Consider the following 18,465-nt stretch of genomic DNA (forward strand, 5'->3'; position numbering starts at 1 on the left):
AGAGATTAAATGATGATGAGGTTTATGAGCCGATCTGTATTGGATATGTTTGGGAAAAAAATACAAGCAACTCATGGTTTGTTATACTAAACCTCTTGATTTGTAAGGATTTTGAATTATGAGATGTTGGGGCTGGCTTGTCTCTGCCATTAATGTCTCTTGAGAAGACCTGCTGTCTCTTTTCACTTTAAAAACATTTCCCCCATCATTTGCTTTGGACAGGTTTTATAGCATGGCTCTGCATTGCCCTGTTGCGAAAGAGCATCTTCAGCATCAGCTGTTAGGGGGCGGGGACTTGAGACGCACGTGCCGTTTGCTTCTGACGTCAGTACGTAGCGACCACGTATGACTGACAGCTGGCCGGCCAATCGGAACATTCAGCGGCGCGGCAGTAGCCAATAGCGTCCGGAGGGGGGCGGGACCTCCATGGCGCTTCGGCTGTTGTCAAGAGAGAAGGTTCCGGAAGCTGCGTCCGGTTTGAATGGTGAGAATTTACCAGGGCTCCGCTCCGAGCTGGCACCAGGAGGTGGACGTGTCATGTCCAGCGAGTGGGTCCGATTTAGAGATGGTCCCTTCCCTAGACTGGGCACTGACCCATTTAGAGACAGTCTCTTCCCAAACTGGAATCTGACCCATTTAGAGACAGTCCCTTTCCCAAGACCGAGCACTGACCCATTTAGAGACGGTTCCTTCCCAAGACTGGGCACTGACCCATTTAGAGACAGTCCCTTCCCAAACTGGACTCTGACTCATTTAGAGACAGTCCCTTCCCAAGACTGGGCATTGAAGCACTTAGAGACGGTTCCTTCCCAAGACGGGGCACTGACCCATTTAGAGACCGTTCCTTCCCAAGACGGGGCACTGACCCATTTAGAGACAGTTCCTTCCCAAGACCTGACACTGACCCATTTAGAGATGGCCCCTTCCCAAGACTGGGCACTGACCCATTTAGAGACAGTTCCTTCCCAAGACCTGACACTGACCCATTTAGAGTTGGTCTCTTCTTAAGACTGGTCTCTGAACCATTTAGAGGTGGTCTCTTCCCAAGACTGAGCTCTGACTCATTTAGAGACGGTTCCTTCCCAAGCCTGGGTTCTGATCCCTTAGAGGCAATCCCTTCCCAACATTAATTTAAGGGTGGTCCTTCCTGAAGAATGGGCTCTGACCCATTTAAGATGTTTCCTCCACAAGAGTGGACTGGGTGATTGCTTTAGTGGTGGTCTCTGAATGAGCTTTGACCCATTTAGATACAGTTCACTAAGAATGGGCTTGTCCAGATAGAAAGGGTCTCCTCAAGTGGGCTCTCATTCATTTAGAGACAGTCTGCTCAGGAATGGGCTCTGACCCAATCAGAGACGGTCCCCTTAAAAGGCTGTGCTGACCAATTCAGAGATCGTCCCCCAAGAGTGGGTCCTTTGATTTAAAGACTCCTGTGAAGAATGGATATGACTGATTTACAGATGGCCCTCAGTGGACTGTTAATCTCCTGAAGTGTTCTTTATGAAAGGGAGGTGGTGATATGATTAGTAAGGTCATTGCTCTGGGGAGCTGGGTTCAAATCCCACCATGGGAGTTGGTGAAATTTGAATCCAATAAAATCTAGAATTAAAAGTCTAATGGTGACAATGAAACTATTATCGATTGTCATAAAATCTATCTGGTTCACTCATGTTCTTTAGGGAAGGAAATCTGCCATTTTTACCTGGTCTGGCCTGCAACATGGTGGACTACTCTGAAATGGTCTAGCAAGTCACTCTGTTCAAGGTGGGTAATAAATGTGGCCAGCCAGCAACATCCGAATCTCATGAATGAATAAAACAAATTTCTGTAGTGAGTAGCTTGCGTCCTGTCTGAAAGACAATAAATGCAGGTAGGTATAGATATAATTGGAATGTGGACTGTAAAGTGGTACCTGGTCCTCCATCTTGAGAAGACCACCAGTAACTATTGAGAAAGATTAATGTCCAACCTACATTTAGTCTGTAAAGGTGCAAAATTGTGTTCTCTTACTAAAAGTTCTGTACTTTGGCATAATAGAAGCTGCTGAATTGTTCTGAAACGCAATGGCAGTTTAAAAAATGCTCAAATGATCTGTCACTGTCGCAAAAGTCAGAATTTTATAAAATATAAAGTAGTTTTGAGGGCAGTTACCTCAATTGGCTCGATGGCTAATATGATTTTCAGAATCACGCTACTAGCATGGGTTCTATTGCTGTTCCGACCGAGGTACACTTTGGGGCAGGGTGACACAGCAGGTCCCGAGTGTGGAGGGGGCATTTAATGACATGTAATGACAATAATTTGAATGTTGAAAGTGATTTATTTCAGAACGAGGAGGAAGAGTTAGACGATGGCTGCAAGGCTAAATCGATGAGCCCGGCTTTTGAAGGTGGTGAGAGAGATGTAGCAAGGCCGGATGGACCACACTTAACCGGTTCATAAGCTGCAGTATGTCAGTGAGCAGCACTTGAACCCTCACTTGGGTAAAACAAGATCTGCACTAGTAAAAATAGCTGTAAAGGCTGTAGGTTGTTGATGTCTTTCAGTAACTGAGAAATAGCCAATTAGTTGCAGTAAGCAGCTGAGGTTTGGAAACTGAGCTGCGGTTTCGTCAAAGTTAACTTTGAAAAAGAGATTATTTTAGGGCGTCATTGTGGAGTTTTCATGTGAAGATTCCACAATGTGAAAGCTGTATTAGGCTGGTTATTGTAAGTACTGGGAACTGACTGCAGTATCATTGTGATGTTTAATAGGATTGCAGCTGTTGAATAATTTCCTATATGTTTATCACTTATCTAAAATGATTGATGCGCTTCGTATTTCGGGTTTGGATTTTTACCCTAATTTCTTAATTGGTTAATTTTATGGCACGTGAATGATCATATTTCAATTTTGCTCCATATAAGTTTATAGCACAGAAGGAGGGCGTTCAGCCCATCTTTTCTGTGCCGTGTCTTCGAATAGCTATCCAGCTAGACAGTCCTGCAAATAGATCCTTTCCAATCTTTATCCAATTCCCTTTTAAAAGTTACCATGGAGTCTGATTCTTATGGTAGTGCATCCCAGGTCATAACTCTCTGCATAACAACTTTCTCATCTCACCCCAGGTTCTTTTGCCGTATAGCATAGGTCTGTGCACCCCACGGTTTCCAACCCTCCTGCCAATGTAATTAGTTTCTCTGTGATTTCTTTCATGCCATTTTTCTGCATAATTAGGTTGGAATGCATGTCCCCTGATTAATTTAAATGATAACATTTGTACTATAGTATCGTTACAGAACTAACTGAGGCAGTTGTGGATTAGGGGAAATTACCTAATGTGCATTATTGTTTAAAAATAGTTTCCAGATGAGGACTACCACATAGAATCTCCTTACACGATTTCCTGTGGAACAAAAACTGTGTACCGTGGACTTTCATTAATCCTTTGATACCGATGTTTGGAGGGTTTTTTTGATTTTCCCACATGGATCAGATAATTATTCTCCAGTGGACTCTTGAATTCCTTCATTGACAACCACATAAATTTCAAATTAATTTTCAATTTAATTGAAGGCTGTTGCCAATTTGATCCTGTTTTGTATAGATTCAGCAGATGAATGGCGTATCAATTCTGACAAATGAAAAGAGATTGCTCAGGGTAACTTGCTGAATCTGCTCACTGGTCGTATGCTTTTCAGAAATTAATGCTTAGTGAAGGGTTGGGGAGAAACATTGGAATACATTGCTGGAAGGAGTTCAGTGCTGGACAATTGAACAGTTGAATTGATGGAATTCACTTCTCTTTGTTAGAAGTGGCCATGCCTAGCTCCCTCCTGTGGGCTGTGGATGTACACGGGGGAGTTTATAGTCTCTCTACAGCCGGCCAATACTGGGAGTTGTGCAAAGATGGAAGATTACAATTTAAGAGACTGGCAGCTGTCAAGCAATGCTGTTGGGGAATTGCATGTGACCATCAGATCTATGTCTATGTCCATTCGAACGAGGTCCCAATCCGTTACCAAGAAGAGACCTACGAAAATCAGGTATGGAGCCTTAAAAGTACATAAACATAGGGCGGCACAGTGATCAGCCTCGCGGCACTGAGGACCCAGGTTCGATTCCAGCCCCGAGTCACTGTCTGTATGGAGTTTGCACATTCTCCCCGTGTATGCGTGGGTCTTGCCCTCGAAATCCAAATGTATGCAGGGTAGGTGGATTGGTCACTCTAAATTGCCACTTGATTTGAAAAAAATAATTGGGTACTCTAAATTTATTTTTTTTTAAATTGCATAAACATTTGTCTTTGTGCTTGCAACTTACTATTGTTTTCCTTTTCCTTTTGATGACTGGACATATGATCTGTCTTCCTGGTTGCTATCAGGGCTGCTTTTTAACTGAGATGGGGCATTATGTCCAATATAGTACCAAGAGAAAAAGCATATGTTTATATATATTTCTGAAATATCGCTAAAACCTTACTGTTATAAATTGTTTTCAAGTACAATGACTTTTGTTATATAGGTAAATGATACAGCCATTTTTCTACACGGGAAGATTCCACAAACTGCACTGAATTGAGTGACCAGTTCATCTGTTTTTTAATTTAATGTTAATGGCAGAAGAAAAATTGGCCAAGACTCAGTTGAGTTCATTTATCTTTCCCCTGACCTCTTAGAATCCAAACCTGTTATGGCAATATTTGGCAGTGCTGTTGACTGCATGAGTTCTGGGCATTGAGTTGACTGCTCTGTAACAGTATAAAAGCGTTTTCGCATTTAAATACCAGTTGAGTGTGAAATTCAATATTGTGCCCTCTGAACAGAAACTTCTTATTCAGTTACTTATTTGGCTACCAATAGCCATGGAAATAGATATGATCAGAGGAGAACGTGAGTATTTGTATCTATGGCTGTGCTAAGTTACAAATAAGATAAACTCCTGTAACTACACCTTTTAAAAGTGCATAGCTTCTGTGTGTGTTATGCCTCAGATATTTGATTACTCTCTCTTGTGTAGCGCTGGAATCCTGTGGATGGTTTTAGTGACCGCCTTCTGCCCAGTGACCGCTGGCAATGGAGCAACGTTGCAGGCTTGATTCACCAACCGCTGGATGAATTTAAACTTGTGTCACAGCACTGGCAGTGGGAATCTGACTGGTACGTGGATGAAAATATTGGAGGAGAGCCAACAGAAAAAGGGGTAAGAGGTTACAATAAGTGTCTGTTTATGATGAGCATGTAGGTAAAGACAACTGAAACTTATAACTCACCTGAACAAGCACTCGGAACACAATTTCAACTGGATCAGAAATGTCATTACACATTTTGTATGATGTTGATTGAGGGATAAATACTGGCCTGGAGCTGAGGATAATTCGCCTACTCTTCTTCGCAATAGTTGCCGTGAGGCCTCTTACACCCACCTGAGAGGACAAACAGTGCCTCGGTTTAACATCTTATTTGAAAGACAGCACCTCTGAAAGTACAGGGCTCCTTCAGTACTGTCCTGAGTGTCAGCCTAGAATTTTAATGCTTAATTCCCTGAAGTTAGCCCTGAACCCACACCTTGTGATTCAGGTTGCATGTCCTTCCAGGAATGATCTCAGAGGGCAGAAGATCCATTTACATTGTGCATCACATCTCCAGAGGTGAACGGAGGGATTTAAACAAATGTAAGGCTTTGATTTTAATATAATCTTTCATGAAGGACCACTTCGAATTAGTTGCAAATGATTAATTGCAAAGTTGTATGTCCAACAACACATTCTATTTCTCTTGAGAACAATTGAACCAATCAACATTAAGACCTATTGAGTGTATTTGATTGTTTTAAATAAACTTGGTAGATAAATAGTTGCTGTTTGTCACGTGGTGAATTATAGCATCCCACTTATTGTGGGATCTGCCGTTTAGAGAACAAAAGGGTTAATACTAATTAAGTTTAAGTAAAATATATTCAAATAATCTGAGTACTTTAACACAAGGTCCCTTAATAATGAATGTTTAATAAAATTCAGAACCATACATCTTTTTAAAAGCTCATTTGTATCTTGTTTTACAGATTTGTGTTCCTTGTGGTAAATGTCGAATTCCCTTCACTGAATAACATTTAAGATTTCGAGTAAAAATGTCTTTGTTTAATAACACTTGTGAAGATTAATATAACCCTTTACACTACACATATCGTCTAACTTGCTTGCAACAAGACAACTTTGCATACTAACTGCAGAAAATGTTGCTGTCATGAAAAATTTCTACAAACATATGAGCTCCTTCTCATACAGCCACTCTTGCTTATTCGGGAAAATCATTGGTTCACTATAACAGTTTGCACTTATAGTGCCCTTAATGTAATAAAATGCCCCAAAGTGTCTACTACCCCATCTCTATCTGAGACCCCATCTCTTTAGGAGAAAAGGCCTCTTGAGAGATCATTGGCATATCTGTATATAGCAGCTCTATTGATTTCATTTTGTTTTGAGGATTCCAAAGACACAGAAAGAAGACATTCAGCCCATCTGTGCCAGTGAGTTTATGGTGCAAGTTTTTAAGCCTGTAACAGATGACACAAAGATGTTTGTGTTTGCCATTTCAGGGTTGGACATATGCCCTTGATTTTCCTGCTACTTACACGAAAGACAAGCGGTGGAACTCTTGTGTGCGACGGCGGCGATGGATCCGATACAGAAGATACAAGTCGCGTGACATGTGGGCAAAGGTTCGTAAACTAGTCTATCCTCCGGGTAATTTTAAGATTCAAATAATAATTCAGAATGGATCCTTGTGTGAATTTGCAGAGAGGTATTCTAAATGGAAGGCACATGACAGGAATACATGTTTATTCAGAAGGTGAGTTGGATTGACTTGCAAGTACATTCAGTTTCCAGCAAGTACTGATTCTTGCTTCTTTTCATGTGATTATAAACCTCTAACATAGATTGAAATTTTTAGAACATGCTGCACTGATGGTATTGCAATTACCCTAGGTATTTCTATTGGGTAATGTATGCTGAATCTATTTTGCCAATTTAGACAATAATAGCATATTTTGCAAAAGATTAAATCATTACCAACTTTTCTGAAAGCACATACACATCCTCAGGTGAGGTGGAAAAGAAAGAATCCCATTCCATGTCAACTTTGCTTTGCTGGGGACATAGTGCTTGGCCTCAGGGATGTCTCGGGAACTATTTTGTAAATAAGCAGCATCGGCATGATGGACCAAATGGCCTCCTGTGCTGTATTGTTCCATAACAGAAAAAGTTACAGATTTCCGGTTCTTTCACATGGTGCATACTTTAATAGTCTAGAGTATTTCCTCCTTAATCTCACATTAGGGTACAGAATTGCATTGTGATACAATTGCCTTTTTGAGTAGGACAATTTGAAAGTTGGCACACTGATATTTCATGTTTTGAGTACAGAAAAGAGCAACTTAAAACCAAATGACACTAGTGATTTGCTCTAAAAGGCCAATCCAAACAACTCATCTGGTTATCCACTGACAGCTTCTTGTCCAACAGTTAGGCAGAAGGTGCGTGACTTTATGTGTAGGCTGCCCTTAAGACACTGGGTACGAAGCAGAGTGGTTATGTTGCTGGACTAGTAACCTTGGGCAACACAAGTTCAAATCTCATCACACCAGCAGAGGAATAAAAATTCAGTTTATTTTATCAATCTGGAGCAAAAATGCCATTTTTTTGAAACTGCCATCCTCAAAATGCTGACCTTGCCTGTGAATATGTTAAAAAAAATATTGGCAAGTGTTTTTTTGCGTCGCGCCTCAGTTCAGTAGAGACCATTTGGCATCCATTTAGCAAATACTAGCTCTTGCTCTTCACATGATTATGGGAACACAATTTGACTCCGAGCCTGAGCGTTAAGTAACATTAAACCAAAGGTCTCAATTTGTTAACGATGTGAAAGAAGTCATGAGGCTTTAATCCCAGAGATATACTTTTACAGTATTGTCAATACCAATATAGATTTGTGACTAATGTACTGAGTGCAAAATGTTCCTTCAATTTATGTACTTTTAAACTGATTGACTTGGAATGAAATAACTAAGTGGAAGTTTGTTACGTAAAGTCTTTTAAGTCAGATCTTTTCTTTCCAGATTCCCTCGCTTGAGAGTGGGCAACTGCCAGACCCCTTTAATGATATTGCAGTCGGAGGATGGGAAATCACTGATGAGCCTTTAGGACATCTTTCAGTTTGGGCAGTTACAGTACAAGGAAAGGTACGATGAATTCAGAAATGTAAATGTAATGGAAATCGTTTTGGCAAAATTCTCAGTATAAAAAACACAGCCTGAAGTTTCCGAGTGTTTCTCACCCATTTGTCAGCACAGCCTGTGTGGAATAGGCTGAAATAGTGCAAAAAATTGCAGAGTTTAAAACACAAGTAAGTTACATCCATAACCAACTGGATTAAAGCAAATTACTGCGGATGTTGGAATCTGAAACCAAAGGGTCATCTGGACTCGAAATGTTAGCTCTTTACTCTCCTTACAGATGCTGCCAGACCTGATGAGATTTTCCAGCATTTTCTCTTTTGGTTTCACATCCATAACCTATGTTCACTTTTAAATTTAGTAATTGTGTGCAGCTGGCTTTTTTCAGCACAGTTCCTTTACATTTCTTTGCCCGATCGCATGCATTATTTATCACAGAAGGCGTCCATACTATGCAACCATGCACCCACAAAACTTAAGGAGAACATTGCCCATAGCCACCATCACTCGCGTTTCTGCCACTTTTTGGACTGGTTCAAAGGTAAATTTGCCCCATGCCCATAAAACTAGCCGTGCCCCAGGTCCGAAAAATATCCGTGTAAGCAACATAATCAAACTGGATCTTATCTATGCGTGATCACATCCATCAGGAGTGACCGGCTAGCAATCAAGAGTGTGATTCTCTTCCCCCATCCCTCTGCATTTCATCCCTCCATAAGCTTTTTGATATTGAAGGCAGTGTTCCTACCCCGATATTGAGACTAACTCCACACAAGCTACAAACTTCTGACTTTTTCCTAAAACTATCTTTGAAGAAATATTTGTTTGCCTTTCCAAAGTTGGTAAGAAAGTGCTACGGTTGAACATTGCAGGCAGAAAATCCTTAAGATGTTTTTAGGACAGGGCAGCACGGTGGCCTAGTGGTTAGCACAACCGCCTCACGGTGCTGAGGTCCCAGGTTCGATCCCGGCTCTGGGTCACTGTCCGTGTGGAGTTTGCACGTTCTCCCCGTGTCTGCGTGGGTTTCGCCCCCACAACCCAAAAATGTGCAGAGTAGGTGGATTGGCCACACTAAATTGCCCCTTAATTGGAAAAAATAATTGGCTAATCTAAATTTATAAAAAAAAAATTTTTAAAAAGATGTTTTTAGGACACCTAGATCCTTTAAAGGACACATTTGATGCCGGAAAATATATCCAGCTCCTAGGTTTAATCAGCATAGTGCATAATTTAGTACTTGGTTTCTTTCAGGTGTTTTATAGAGAAAATGTAAATGATCACAATCCCGAGGGTTCGTCATGGACTGAAATTCAGACTCCTGGAGAAGTAGTTCAGATCACCTGTGGACCAAGTGACCTTGTGTGTGCTGTATTATGGGAAGGTCAGCTGATGGTGAGGGAGGGAGTAAACCGAGAGAACCCTAAAGGTACACAGTTTCAATTGTGAATGTCCTCCCATGCTTAATGTCAAATAGGACGTCAAAATTAGAATCCTCACTGAATGGGTAGACTAGAAAGTTCTATTCATTGAATAACATTAGAGTGTACAGTGCAGAAACAGACTGTTTGGCCCAATGTGTGTGCTCAAGTTTAAAATCCTTGTACTCTGTGTCTTGTGAATCAGGAACAGTAAGATACCCGTCACAGTTAAAAATAACCCAATTGGCATTGTTGTTATCTATGTTTGTGTGTACACTATGCAAGCCTCCCCTACCTTAACTCATCCTAGCAACATAAGCTTCATTTCTTTCTCCCTCCTCTGCTTATCAAGATCTACATCACAGAATACTGAAGGAAGTAGCTCTAGAAATAGTGGATGCGTTGGTGGTCATCTTCCAGGATTCTATAGACTCTGGAACAGTTCCTGCAGATCGGAGAGTAGCTTGCGTAACTCCACTATTTAAAAAGGGAGGTAGAGAGAAAAAGGAATTATAGACCAGTAAGCCTGACTTTGGTAGTGGAGAAAATTCTAGAATCCATTATCAAAGATTTTATAGCAGAGCATTTAGAAAACAGTGGCAGGATCGGAGAGTCAGCATGCATTTATGAAGGGGAAATTATGCTTGATAAGCCTACTGGAATACTTTAAGGGTGTAACTCATAGAGTTTTTTTAACAAACAATTTTATTGAGGTATTTTAGGCATATAGAAAAAGTGACATTGAAAAAGTACAAAAAAAAGTGAAGACACAAATTACAAAATAAACATACTGCAAACCACGGCTCTGTTCACGCACGGACCTGCCTCAATATTCCCCTACTCTACTCTACCCTTGCCCCCCCCCCAGCTGACGCTTACTCCTCTGCGAAGAAGTCAGTAAATGGCTGTCGCCTTCGGGCGAACCCTAGTAGCGAACCTCTCAAGGCAAATTTGACTTTCTCTGGGCCAAGAAAGCTCGCTATGTCCAATAGCCATACCTCAGCCCTCGGGGGGCTTTGAGCCCCTCCATGCTAACAGTATTCGTCGCCGGGCTACCAGGGAAGCAAAGGCCAGAACGTCGGCGCCTCTCTCTTCCTGGACTCCCGGGTCCTCCGAAACCCCAAAGATTGCCACCTCTGGGCTCATTACCACCACAGTTTTCAATACCCGGGACATGACAATACCCCCTGAGTTTAGGGCACGACCAGAACATGTGTACATGGTTAGCTGCCCCTCCGGCGCATCTAGCACACTTGTCCTCCAGCCCGAAGAATGTGCCACCGTCATGTGGGCCTGGTGCACGACCTTAAACTGGATCAGGCTGAGCCTGGCGCATGTTGCGGTCGTGTTTACTCTGCTCAGGGCCTCAGTTGTAACTAGTAGAGTTGATGAGGGGGACTCAATTGATGTGGTATATTTGGACTTTCAAAATGCTTTTGACAAAGTCTCGCATAAGAAATTAGGGTGTAAAATTTAAAAAAAGGGGGGATTAGAGATGGATAGAAAACTGGTTGGCAAACAGGAAACAAAAGTAGAATTAATGGGTTGTTTTCAAATTGGCAGGCAGTGATTAGTTGGCTACTGCAGGGATCGGTGCTGGGACCCCAGCTATTCACAATATATATTAATGATTTAGATGAGGGGAAAAATTTAATATCTCCAGATTTGCAGATGACACCAGAGTTGTGTGGAAGGATGAGCGGTGAGGAGGATGCAGAGATCCTTCAGTATAATTTGGACAAGTTGAGTGAGTGGACAAATTAATGACAGATGCAGTATAATTTGGATAAATGTGAAGTTATCCACTTTGATAGTAGAAACGGGAAGGCAGGGCAGCGCAATGGCGCAGTGGTTAACACTGCTGCCTCACGGCGCCGAGGATCCAGGTTTGATCCTGGCCCCGGGTCACTGTATGTGAGGAGTTTGCACATTTCCCCCGTGTCTGTGGGTCTCACCCCCACAATCCAAAGATGTGCAGGGTAGGGGGATTGGCCACGTTAAATTGCCTCTTAATTTGAAAAAAAAAGAACTAGGCACATAAAATTTATTTTTAAAAAAAGAAATGGGAAGGCAGACTGTTATCAGAATGGGCATAAATTAGGAGAGGGGAATGTGCAATGAGACCTGGGTGTCCTCGTACACCAGTCACTGAAGGTAAGCATGCAGGTGCAGCAAGCAATAAAGAAGACAAATGGCATGTTGGCCTTCATTGAGAGAGAATTTGAGTACAAGAGCAGGGATGTCTTGCTGCAATTATACAGAGCCTTGGTAAGGCCACAACTGGAATATTGTGTACAGTTTTGGCCTCCTTATTCGAGGAAGGATGTTCTTGCTTCAGAATAAGTGCAGCAAAGGTTTACCAGACTGAATCCTGGGATAGCAGGATGGACGTATGAGGAGAGTTGGTCAGGGTTGTATTTGCTGGAGTTCAGAGAATGAGGCGAATCTCATAGAAACCTATAACATTCTAACAGGACTGTACAAGGTAAATGCAAGAAGTAAGTTCCCGATGGTGGGGGTCACAGTCTGAGTATATGGGGTAGACTATTTAGACCAGCGATGAGGAGAAATTTCTTCACCCAGAGAGTAGTCAACCTGTGGAATTCGTTACCACAGGAAGTGGTCGCGGTCAAGGCCAAAACATTGTGTGTTTTCAAGAAGCATTTAGATATAGCACTTGGGGCAAAGGGGATAAAATGATATGGGGGGCAGACAGGATTATGCTATTGAACTGGATGGTCAGCCATGATCCTAATGAATTACGGAGCAGGCTCAAAGGGCTGAATGGCCTCCTGCTCCTATTTTCTATGTTTCCACTCAAATGTATCTATGCTATTCACCTCACGTATTCCATGTGTTGGTGAGTTCCACATTCTAACCGTTCTCTGGGTAAAGAAGTTAATGACACTGCTAAAAAATGTATCCCTAATCAAGTACAATGATGTTTGGAGCTGTAAAGGCTCCTGAAGTTGATGTCAGTGCAATTCCGGAAGTGCCAAGCTGCTTGTCATCATGGGCCATTTAGTTCCACATCATGGAACATCACGCAACGGATGAACGTTCTATCTATGCTTCCATTCACATACATAATGCAGCTGTTAATACTAATGGACCTTGAAGTTCTGATTTAGGATCTATCAACAATGGGGCTGGTTCAGCACAAATAGCTGGCTTGTAATGCAGAACAAGGCCAGCAGCGCGGGTTCAATTCCCGACCCGGCCTCCCCGAACAGGCGCCGGAATGTGGCGACTAGGGGCTTTTCACAGTAACCTCATTGAAGCCTACTCGTGACAATAAGTGATTATTATTATTATGAAGCAACAATTTGAAGAACAGCTCTTTACAAACACCAAGCTCACAAAAATTCAAAGAAGACAGCAAACAATGGCCCTGATTTGAACTGCCCCCCACTATCCCCCACTATACTGAAACTGAGTGTGTTGGGGGATGGGGGGGCAAAAGATGATCTGTTAATAGCCCCACTAATCTTACAAGATCCTGTCCCACAGCACCATCTCCAAGCTTCTGACTTCCTTACCCCACCAATTGTAGACTCAGGCTTAAAATATCACTCTTAATTACCAGGGCCCCCCAGTAGGCCCCTGTTGTGCCCTCCCGTTCCCCAATTGCATTCGCACACTGGCCAGTCTGTCAATTTGGACGGCGGTCAGTCAGGAGAATGCAATATGTTATTTAAACAAGGACTTTGCAGGGCCTTCATACACCCAGCCATGCCAGGTTGTTTGTGCCGTGACAACCGTCCCAGCCTTTCTGTTACTATTGGGGCCACAATCTCAGTTTTATTGACTTTGAAGGCCCTATGATGTCCCCACAGTCCGATGCATAAACTGCTAAACTTTGAGGTGAAGGGTCCACCTCCTCATTTGATTGGGTTACAGAGAAACGAATGAATCGCCCAAAGAGATGAAAATGAAATGAAATGAAAATCGCTTATTGTCACAAGTAGGCTTCAATGAAGTTACTGTGAAAAGCCCCTAGTCGCCACATTCCAGCGCCTGTCCAGGGAGGCTGGTACGGGAATCGAACCGTGCTGCTGGCCTGCTTGGTCTGCTTTAAAAGCCAGCGATTTAGCCCAGTGAGCTAAACCAGCCCCTGATTGGCTGGAGCTGGTAAAATCTGATGACGCTGCAGCTTCGCTCCAGATGGAAACTACGTGGGGAATGAAATGTTGCCTGTTTATTCACAATTGCATTGAGGATACACTGTAATGACATTCCCTTTGATGTAGGGGATATTGGAGTGACCCTATGAGTGTGGCTAAAGGTGATACACTGGTAGAAGAACACATGGTGAGGGATGGTCACCAGTTGAATCAATGCACGAATCAGCCACCTCAGACCTGGTGGCAAGTCAGGAAGTCCGGTTTTGCCGGTCACTGCAGATGTTCCACAAGGATTGGTCTAAAGCTTAGGACTGGAGTTCAACTGTTGGCTTTGTTGGTGGCAGCCGGATCAAATCACTGAAATCTTGAGAAAATCTGGAAAACTGGAGTTCACTGAAGAGGCCAGAGCCCCTCTCTCTTCAATGTCTATGTTACGGTGTCTCCCTTCAGATTATATATTACTTCACCTTACTATGTTTATTCATAATTTGAAATGCTGCATGTTGATCAAATAATAGTCCCGTGACAATGTGAGGTTCTGCTTCTGAAGCCATGCCATGAATGCTATAAGTATTGTCTTTGTTACTTGGTCCATAGGGAATTCTTGGAAGATTGTTGAACCACCAAACTCTGAAAATGGTCTTGTTCAGGCATCCGTGGGCATTAATGTGCTGTGGGCTATCACGCGGGACAGAAGAGTAAGTACACTGTAGATGTTTTAAACCATAATATAATAAATAATATATGCATTATTATCTCGGCTGAGATCCGGGAACAAAGCAGGCCGGAGATGTGAATTTGGGACCTTCTGTGCTCTGCATAGTCAGTGCTGTAACTACATGGTGCATTTATAAAGTGAACTATCAGTGGGGGGGGGGGGGTGGAGTTGGCAATCGGCAGTGGGAACTAGCTCATTTTTGCTTTGGGTTTCTAGGAACAATCTCAAAATACATCTGCTTTCTAAAACAAATCAATATTATTAGCTAGAGCTGAAATTGGTCCTACCATTTGCATACATGGAACTCTTGCCATCTTGACAAGGAATGGCTAAGGAGACGAATAGAAAAAGGCTTGGATTTATCATCTTCTGAGGCAGTCCTTCTGGACCGAGGGTTACTTTATTCCATTCGTGGGTCCTAAGGTGTCTAAAATGTCCAATTTTGGATCCACACACTGCCACAGGTGGGGCAGGTAGTGTTTTGCTCAGATTTTGGCATGTTCCTTCTGCTGTTTGCAGTTGGATTCCCCTGGACCTGTTGGAGACATTCAAAATGTTTGGCACCTTTTGTAGACGATTCTTCTCCAGTTTGTGTGATGTCAAGCAAGAGATTCCCTCATATTGGTGCAGATGTTGTAGTTTCTCAGGGAAGCTTTGAGGTCGCCCCTGAAATGATTCCTCTACCTTCCCTGTAACCGATTGCCGTGACAAAGTTTTGACTAGAGAGCTTCTTTTGGGAGTCTTGGGTCAGGCATGTGGACGATGTAGCTCGCCAAACATAGCTGGGCCTCGATACTGCGATGATGGCCTGAGAGAGGACACTGATATAACTCAGGATTTTAGATGTCTGCTGTATGTTGTCCATTTCTCTGACACATATTTAGAGCAGGCAGTAGTGCAGCACAGTTGCACAGTGGTTAGCACAGTTGCTTCATAACTCCGGGGTCCCAGGTTTGATTCCCGGCTGGGTCACTGTCTGTGTGGAGTTTGCACATTCTCCCGTGTCTGCGTGGGTTTCCTCCGGGTGCTCCAGTTTCCTCCCACAGTCCAAAGGTGTGCAGGTTAGATGGATTGGTGATGCTAAATTGCCCTTCGTGTCCAAAAAGGTTAGGTGGATTACTGGGTTACGGGGAAAGGGTGGAGGTGTGGACTTGGGTGGGATGCTCTTTCCAAGGGCCGGTGCAGACTCGATGGGCCGAATGGCCTCCTTTGTAGATTCTATGGACTTCGTGCCCGTTTTATAAAGCGCCTTTCGTGACATTCACAGCTGATGATGTAGTCACTGTTGTTATGTGGGAAACGTGGTAGTTCATTTGTGCATAGCAAGCTCCCAGGACAGCATTGAGATAATGTTCAGATCATCTGTTTGTGTGGTTTTGGTGGAGAGGTAAATAATTGACCATGGCACTGGGAAGAACGCTAGTGCTTTTCTTTGAAATAGTGCAGTGGAATATTTTGCATCGATCTGAGGGGCCAAACATCTTATCTGAAAGACAGTATCCCCGAAAGTACAGTATCCCCACACTATGCACTTGGAGTGTCAGCCTCAATTTTGTGCCCAGAGGCAACTCGGGGGTGAGAGTGCTGCCACTGAGCTACGACTGACACGTGAAGAAAAGTTGTAAAAGCATTTACTGTGCAAATTCTCCTGAATAATTGGCTTTGTTTGTTTTCTCCATGTTGCTTTTCTGCTGTGGAGGTTGGTAATCAGTGCATTCCATACTTTTAGGGCAATGCAAGAATTGATTGCATCAGCCCCAGATATTGTACCTCTTGATTTCAGCATGTTGTCTAACCATGTCCTCCTTTGCCATCTGGGGATATAAATTGTCATATGAGGGGTGTAGTGGGAATAGTGTTTACGTTACTGGGCTAGTAATCCTGAAGCCTGGACTAATGATGCAAAAATATGAGTTCAAATCCCACCAATTAATTAATTAAATAACATTTGGAATATCAGTAATAGTTAGCAGATTGTCATACAAACTTATCAGCTACACTTTAGAGATGGAAATCTACCTATAATATCTCCAGACCTGCAGCATGTAGTTGATTCTTTTTTTAACAAACAATTTTAATGAGGTATTTTTGGCATTGCAAACAGCAACAGTATTAAAAACAGAATATAAAGAATAATAAACGTAGTGCAAACACCGACTCCCATCTCTCCAAGACCCGCCTATTTAACTCCCTATTCTACGCTACCCTAGTCCGCCCGCCCCCCCCCGCTGACGATTAATTATCCGCGAAGAAGTCGACGAACGGCTGCCACCTCCGGGCGAACCCTAACAGTGACGCTCTCAAGGCGAACTTGATTTTCTCCAAACAGAGAAAGCTAGCCATGTCCGATAGCCAGGTCTCTGACTTCGGGGGCTTTGAGTCCCTCCAAGCTAATAATATCCGTCTCCGGGCTACCAGGGAAGCAAAGGCCAGAACATCTGCCTCTTTCTCCTCCTGGATTCCCAGATCTTCCGACACCCCAAAAATCGCCATCTCTGGACTCGGTGCCACCCTTGTTTTCAATACTCTGGACTTGATGTCCACAAACCCCTGCCAATATCCCCTAAGTTTTGGACACGCCCAGAACATGTGGACATGGTTCGCTGGTCTGCCCGCACATTTTACAGACCTGTCCTCTACCCCAAAGTGTCCACTCATCCGGGCCACTGTCATGTGGGCCAGGTGGACCACCTTGAATTGGATCAAGCTGAGCCCTGCGCATGTAGCAGTTGCGTTGACTCTGCTCAACGCATCCGCCCATAAGCCATCCTCTATCTCACCCCCAAACTCCTCCTCGCATTTACGCTTCAGTTCCTTGGTCTGTGTCTCCTCCGCCCCCATAAGTTCTTCCTCATCCTCTCAATTCCCGCCCTTTGCCATACTCTTAAACCCCCCCATCCAATCTCCCTGGAGCAAACGGTGGTTGTCACATATTGGGGATCAAACCGATGCTCCCACTGCTCCTCCACTGACCCCAGATCCTCAAGGCCGCCACCACCATGGGGCTGGTGGAGTATCTCGCCGGCGGGAATGGCAGAGGTGCCGTTATCAATGCCCCCAAGATGGTACCCCTACATGAAGCTGCCTCTATCCACTCCCAAACCGACCCTGCCCCCACCATCCATTTCCTTATCATAGCAATGTTGGCCACCCAGTAGTAATTACTGAAATTTGACAGGGCAAGCCCCCACTCTCCCCCCCGATTCCTCTCGAATATCGCCTTCTTCACCCGGTATTTACCCGCCGCACAAAGCGCAAAATGATTTTGTTAACCCTCTTAAAAAAGGACCGCGGGATGAAAATTGGGAAGCATTGGAATACAAATAAAAATCTCGGTAGGACCGTCATCTTAACCGTCTGCACCCTCCCAGCCAGCGACAGCGGTAGCGCAGCATATCTCCGAAACGCGTCCCTCATCTCAACCAACCAGGGCTAGTTCAACATGTGTAACCGGCCCCAGTCGCGCGCCACTTGTATCCCTAAGTACCTAAAACTGTCCCCCACTAACCTAAACGGTAACTCCCCCAGCCGACCCTCCTGTCCCCTTGCCTGGACTACAAACATCTCACTCTTTGTCATATTCAGTTTATATCCCAAAAACCGGCCAAATTCCCCCAAAGTCTAGCCTCCGGGGCCTGGTACAACAGCCTAACCCAGTCGATAAAACCCTTACTGACCCCAAATCGTCCCTTTGGCCAGCAGCTTGGCGTCCACATTAAGCAGAGATCGGCCTATATGACCCGCAAAGCTCTGGTTTCTTGTCCCGTTTCAATAGTAACGATATGTGACATCGTTGGGGGCAGCACCCCTCTATCCCTCGCCTCATTAAAAGCTTTGACCAGCAACGGCCCTAATAGCCCCGAGAATTTCTTGTAGAATTCCACCGGATACCCGTCCGGCCCTGGGGCTTGACCCGACTGCATTGCCTTCAAGCCCTCAACTATTTCTTCGGCCCTAATCGGGGTCCCCAGCCCATCTACCAGTTCCCTGC

General features: G+C 43.7%; 1 protein-coding gene across 2 annotated transcripts in view; it reads left to right on the top strand.

The window, feature by feature from the left end:
• Window positions 1-403: 403 nt before the first annotated feature.
• The window catches only part of tecpr1a (tectonin beta-propeller repeat containing 1a), an 85,701-nt gene continuing 67,639 nt past the window's right edge, over window positions 404-18,465 (top strand). Inside the window, exons 1-8 of one of the 2 annotated variants that reach the window (XM_038820667.1) lie at window positions 404-484; window positions 1,680-1,764; window positions 3,793-4,025; window positions 4,999-5,181; window positions 6,577-6,699; window positions 8,098-8,220; window positions 9,466-9,640; window positions 14,354-14,454. In XM_038820667.1, coding sequence (XP_038676595.1) covers window positions 3,801-4,025; window positions 4,999-5,181; window positions 6,577-6,699; window positions 8,098-8,220; window positions 9,466-9,640; window positions 14,354-14,454 — 930 coding nt within the window. In that variant the 5' untranslated portion in view covers window positions 404-484; window positions 1,680-1,764; window positions 3,793-3,800. The remainder of the gene's footprint in view (window positions 485-1,679; window positions 1,765-3,792; window positions 4,026-4,998; window positions 5,182-6,576; window positions 6,700-8,097; window positions 8,221-9,465; window positions 9,641-14,353; window positions 14,455-18,465) is intronic. The other variant, XM_038820666.1, reaches the window with a different exon arrangement.

The sequence above is a fragment of the Scyliorhinus canicula genome, chromosome 15 (genome assembly GCF_902713615.1).
Source record: "Scyliorhinus canicula chromosome 15, sScyCan1.1, whole genome shotgun sequence".
Classification (NCBI taxonomy): Eukaryota; Metazoa; Chordata; class Chondrichthyes; order Carcharhiniformes; family Scyliorhinidae; genus Scyliorhinus; species Scyliorhinus canicula.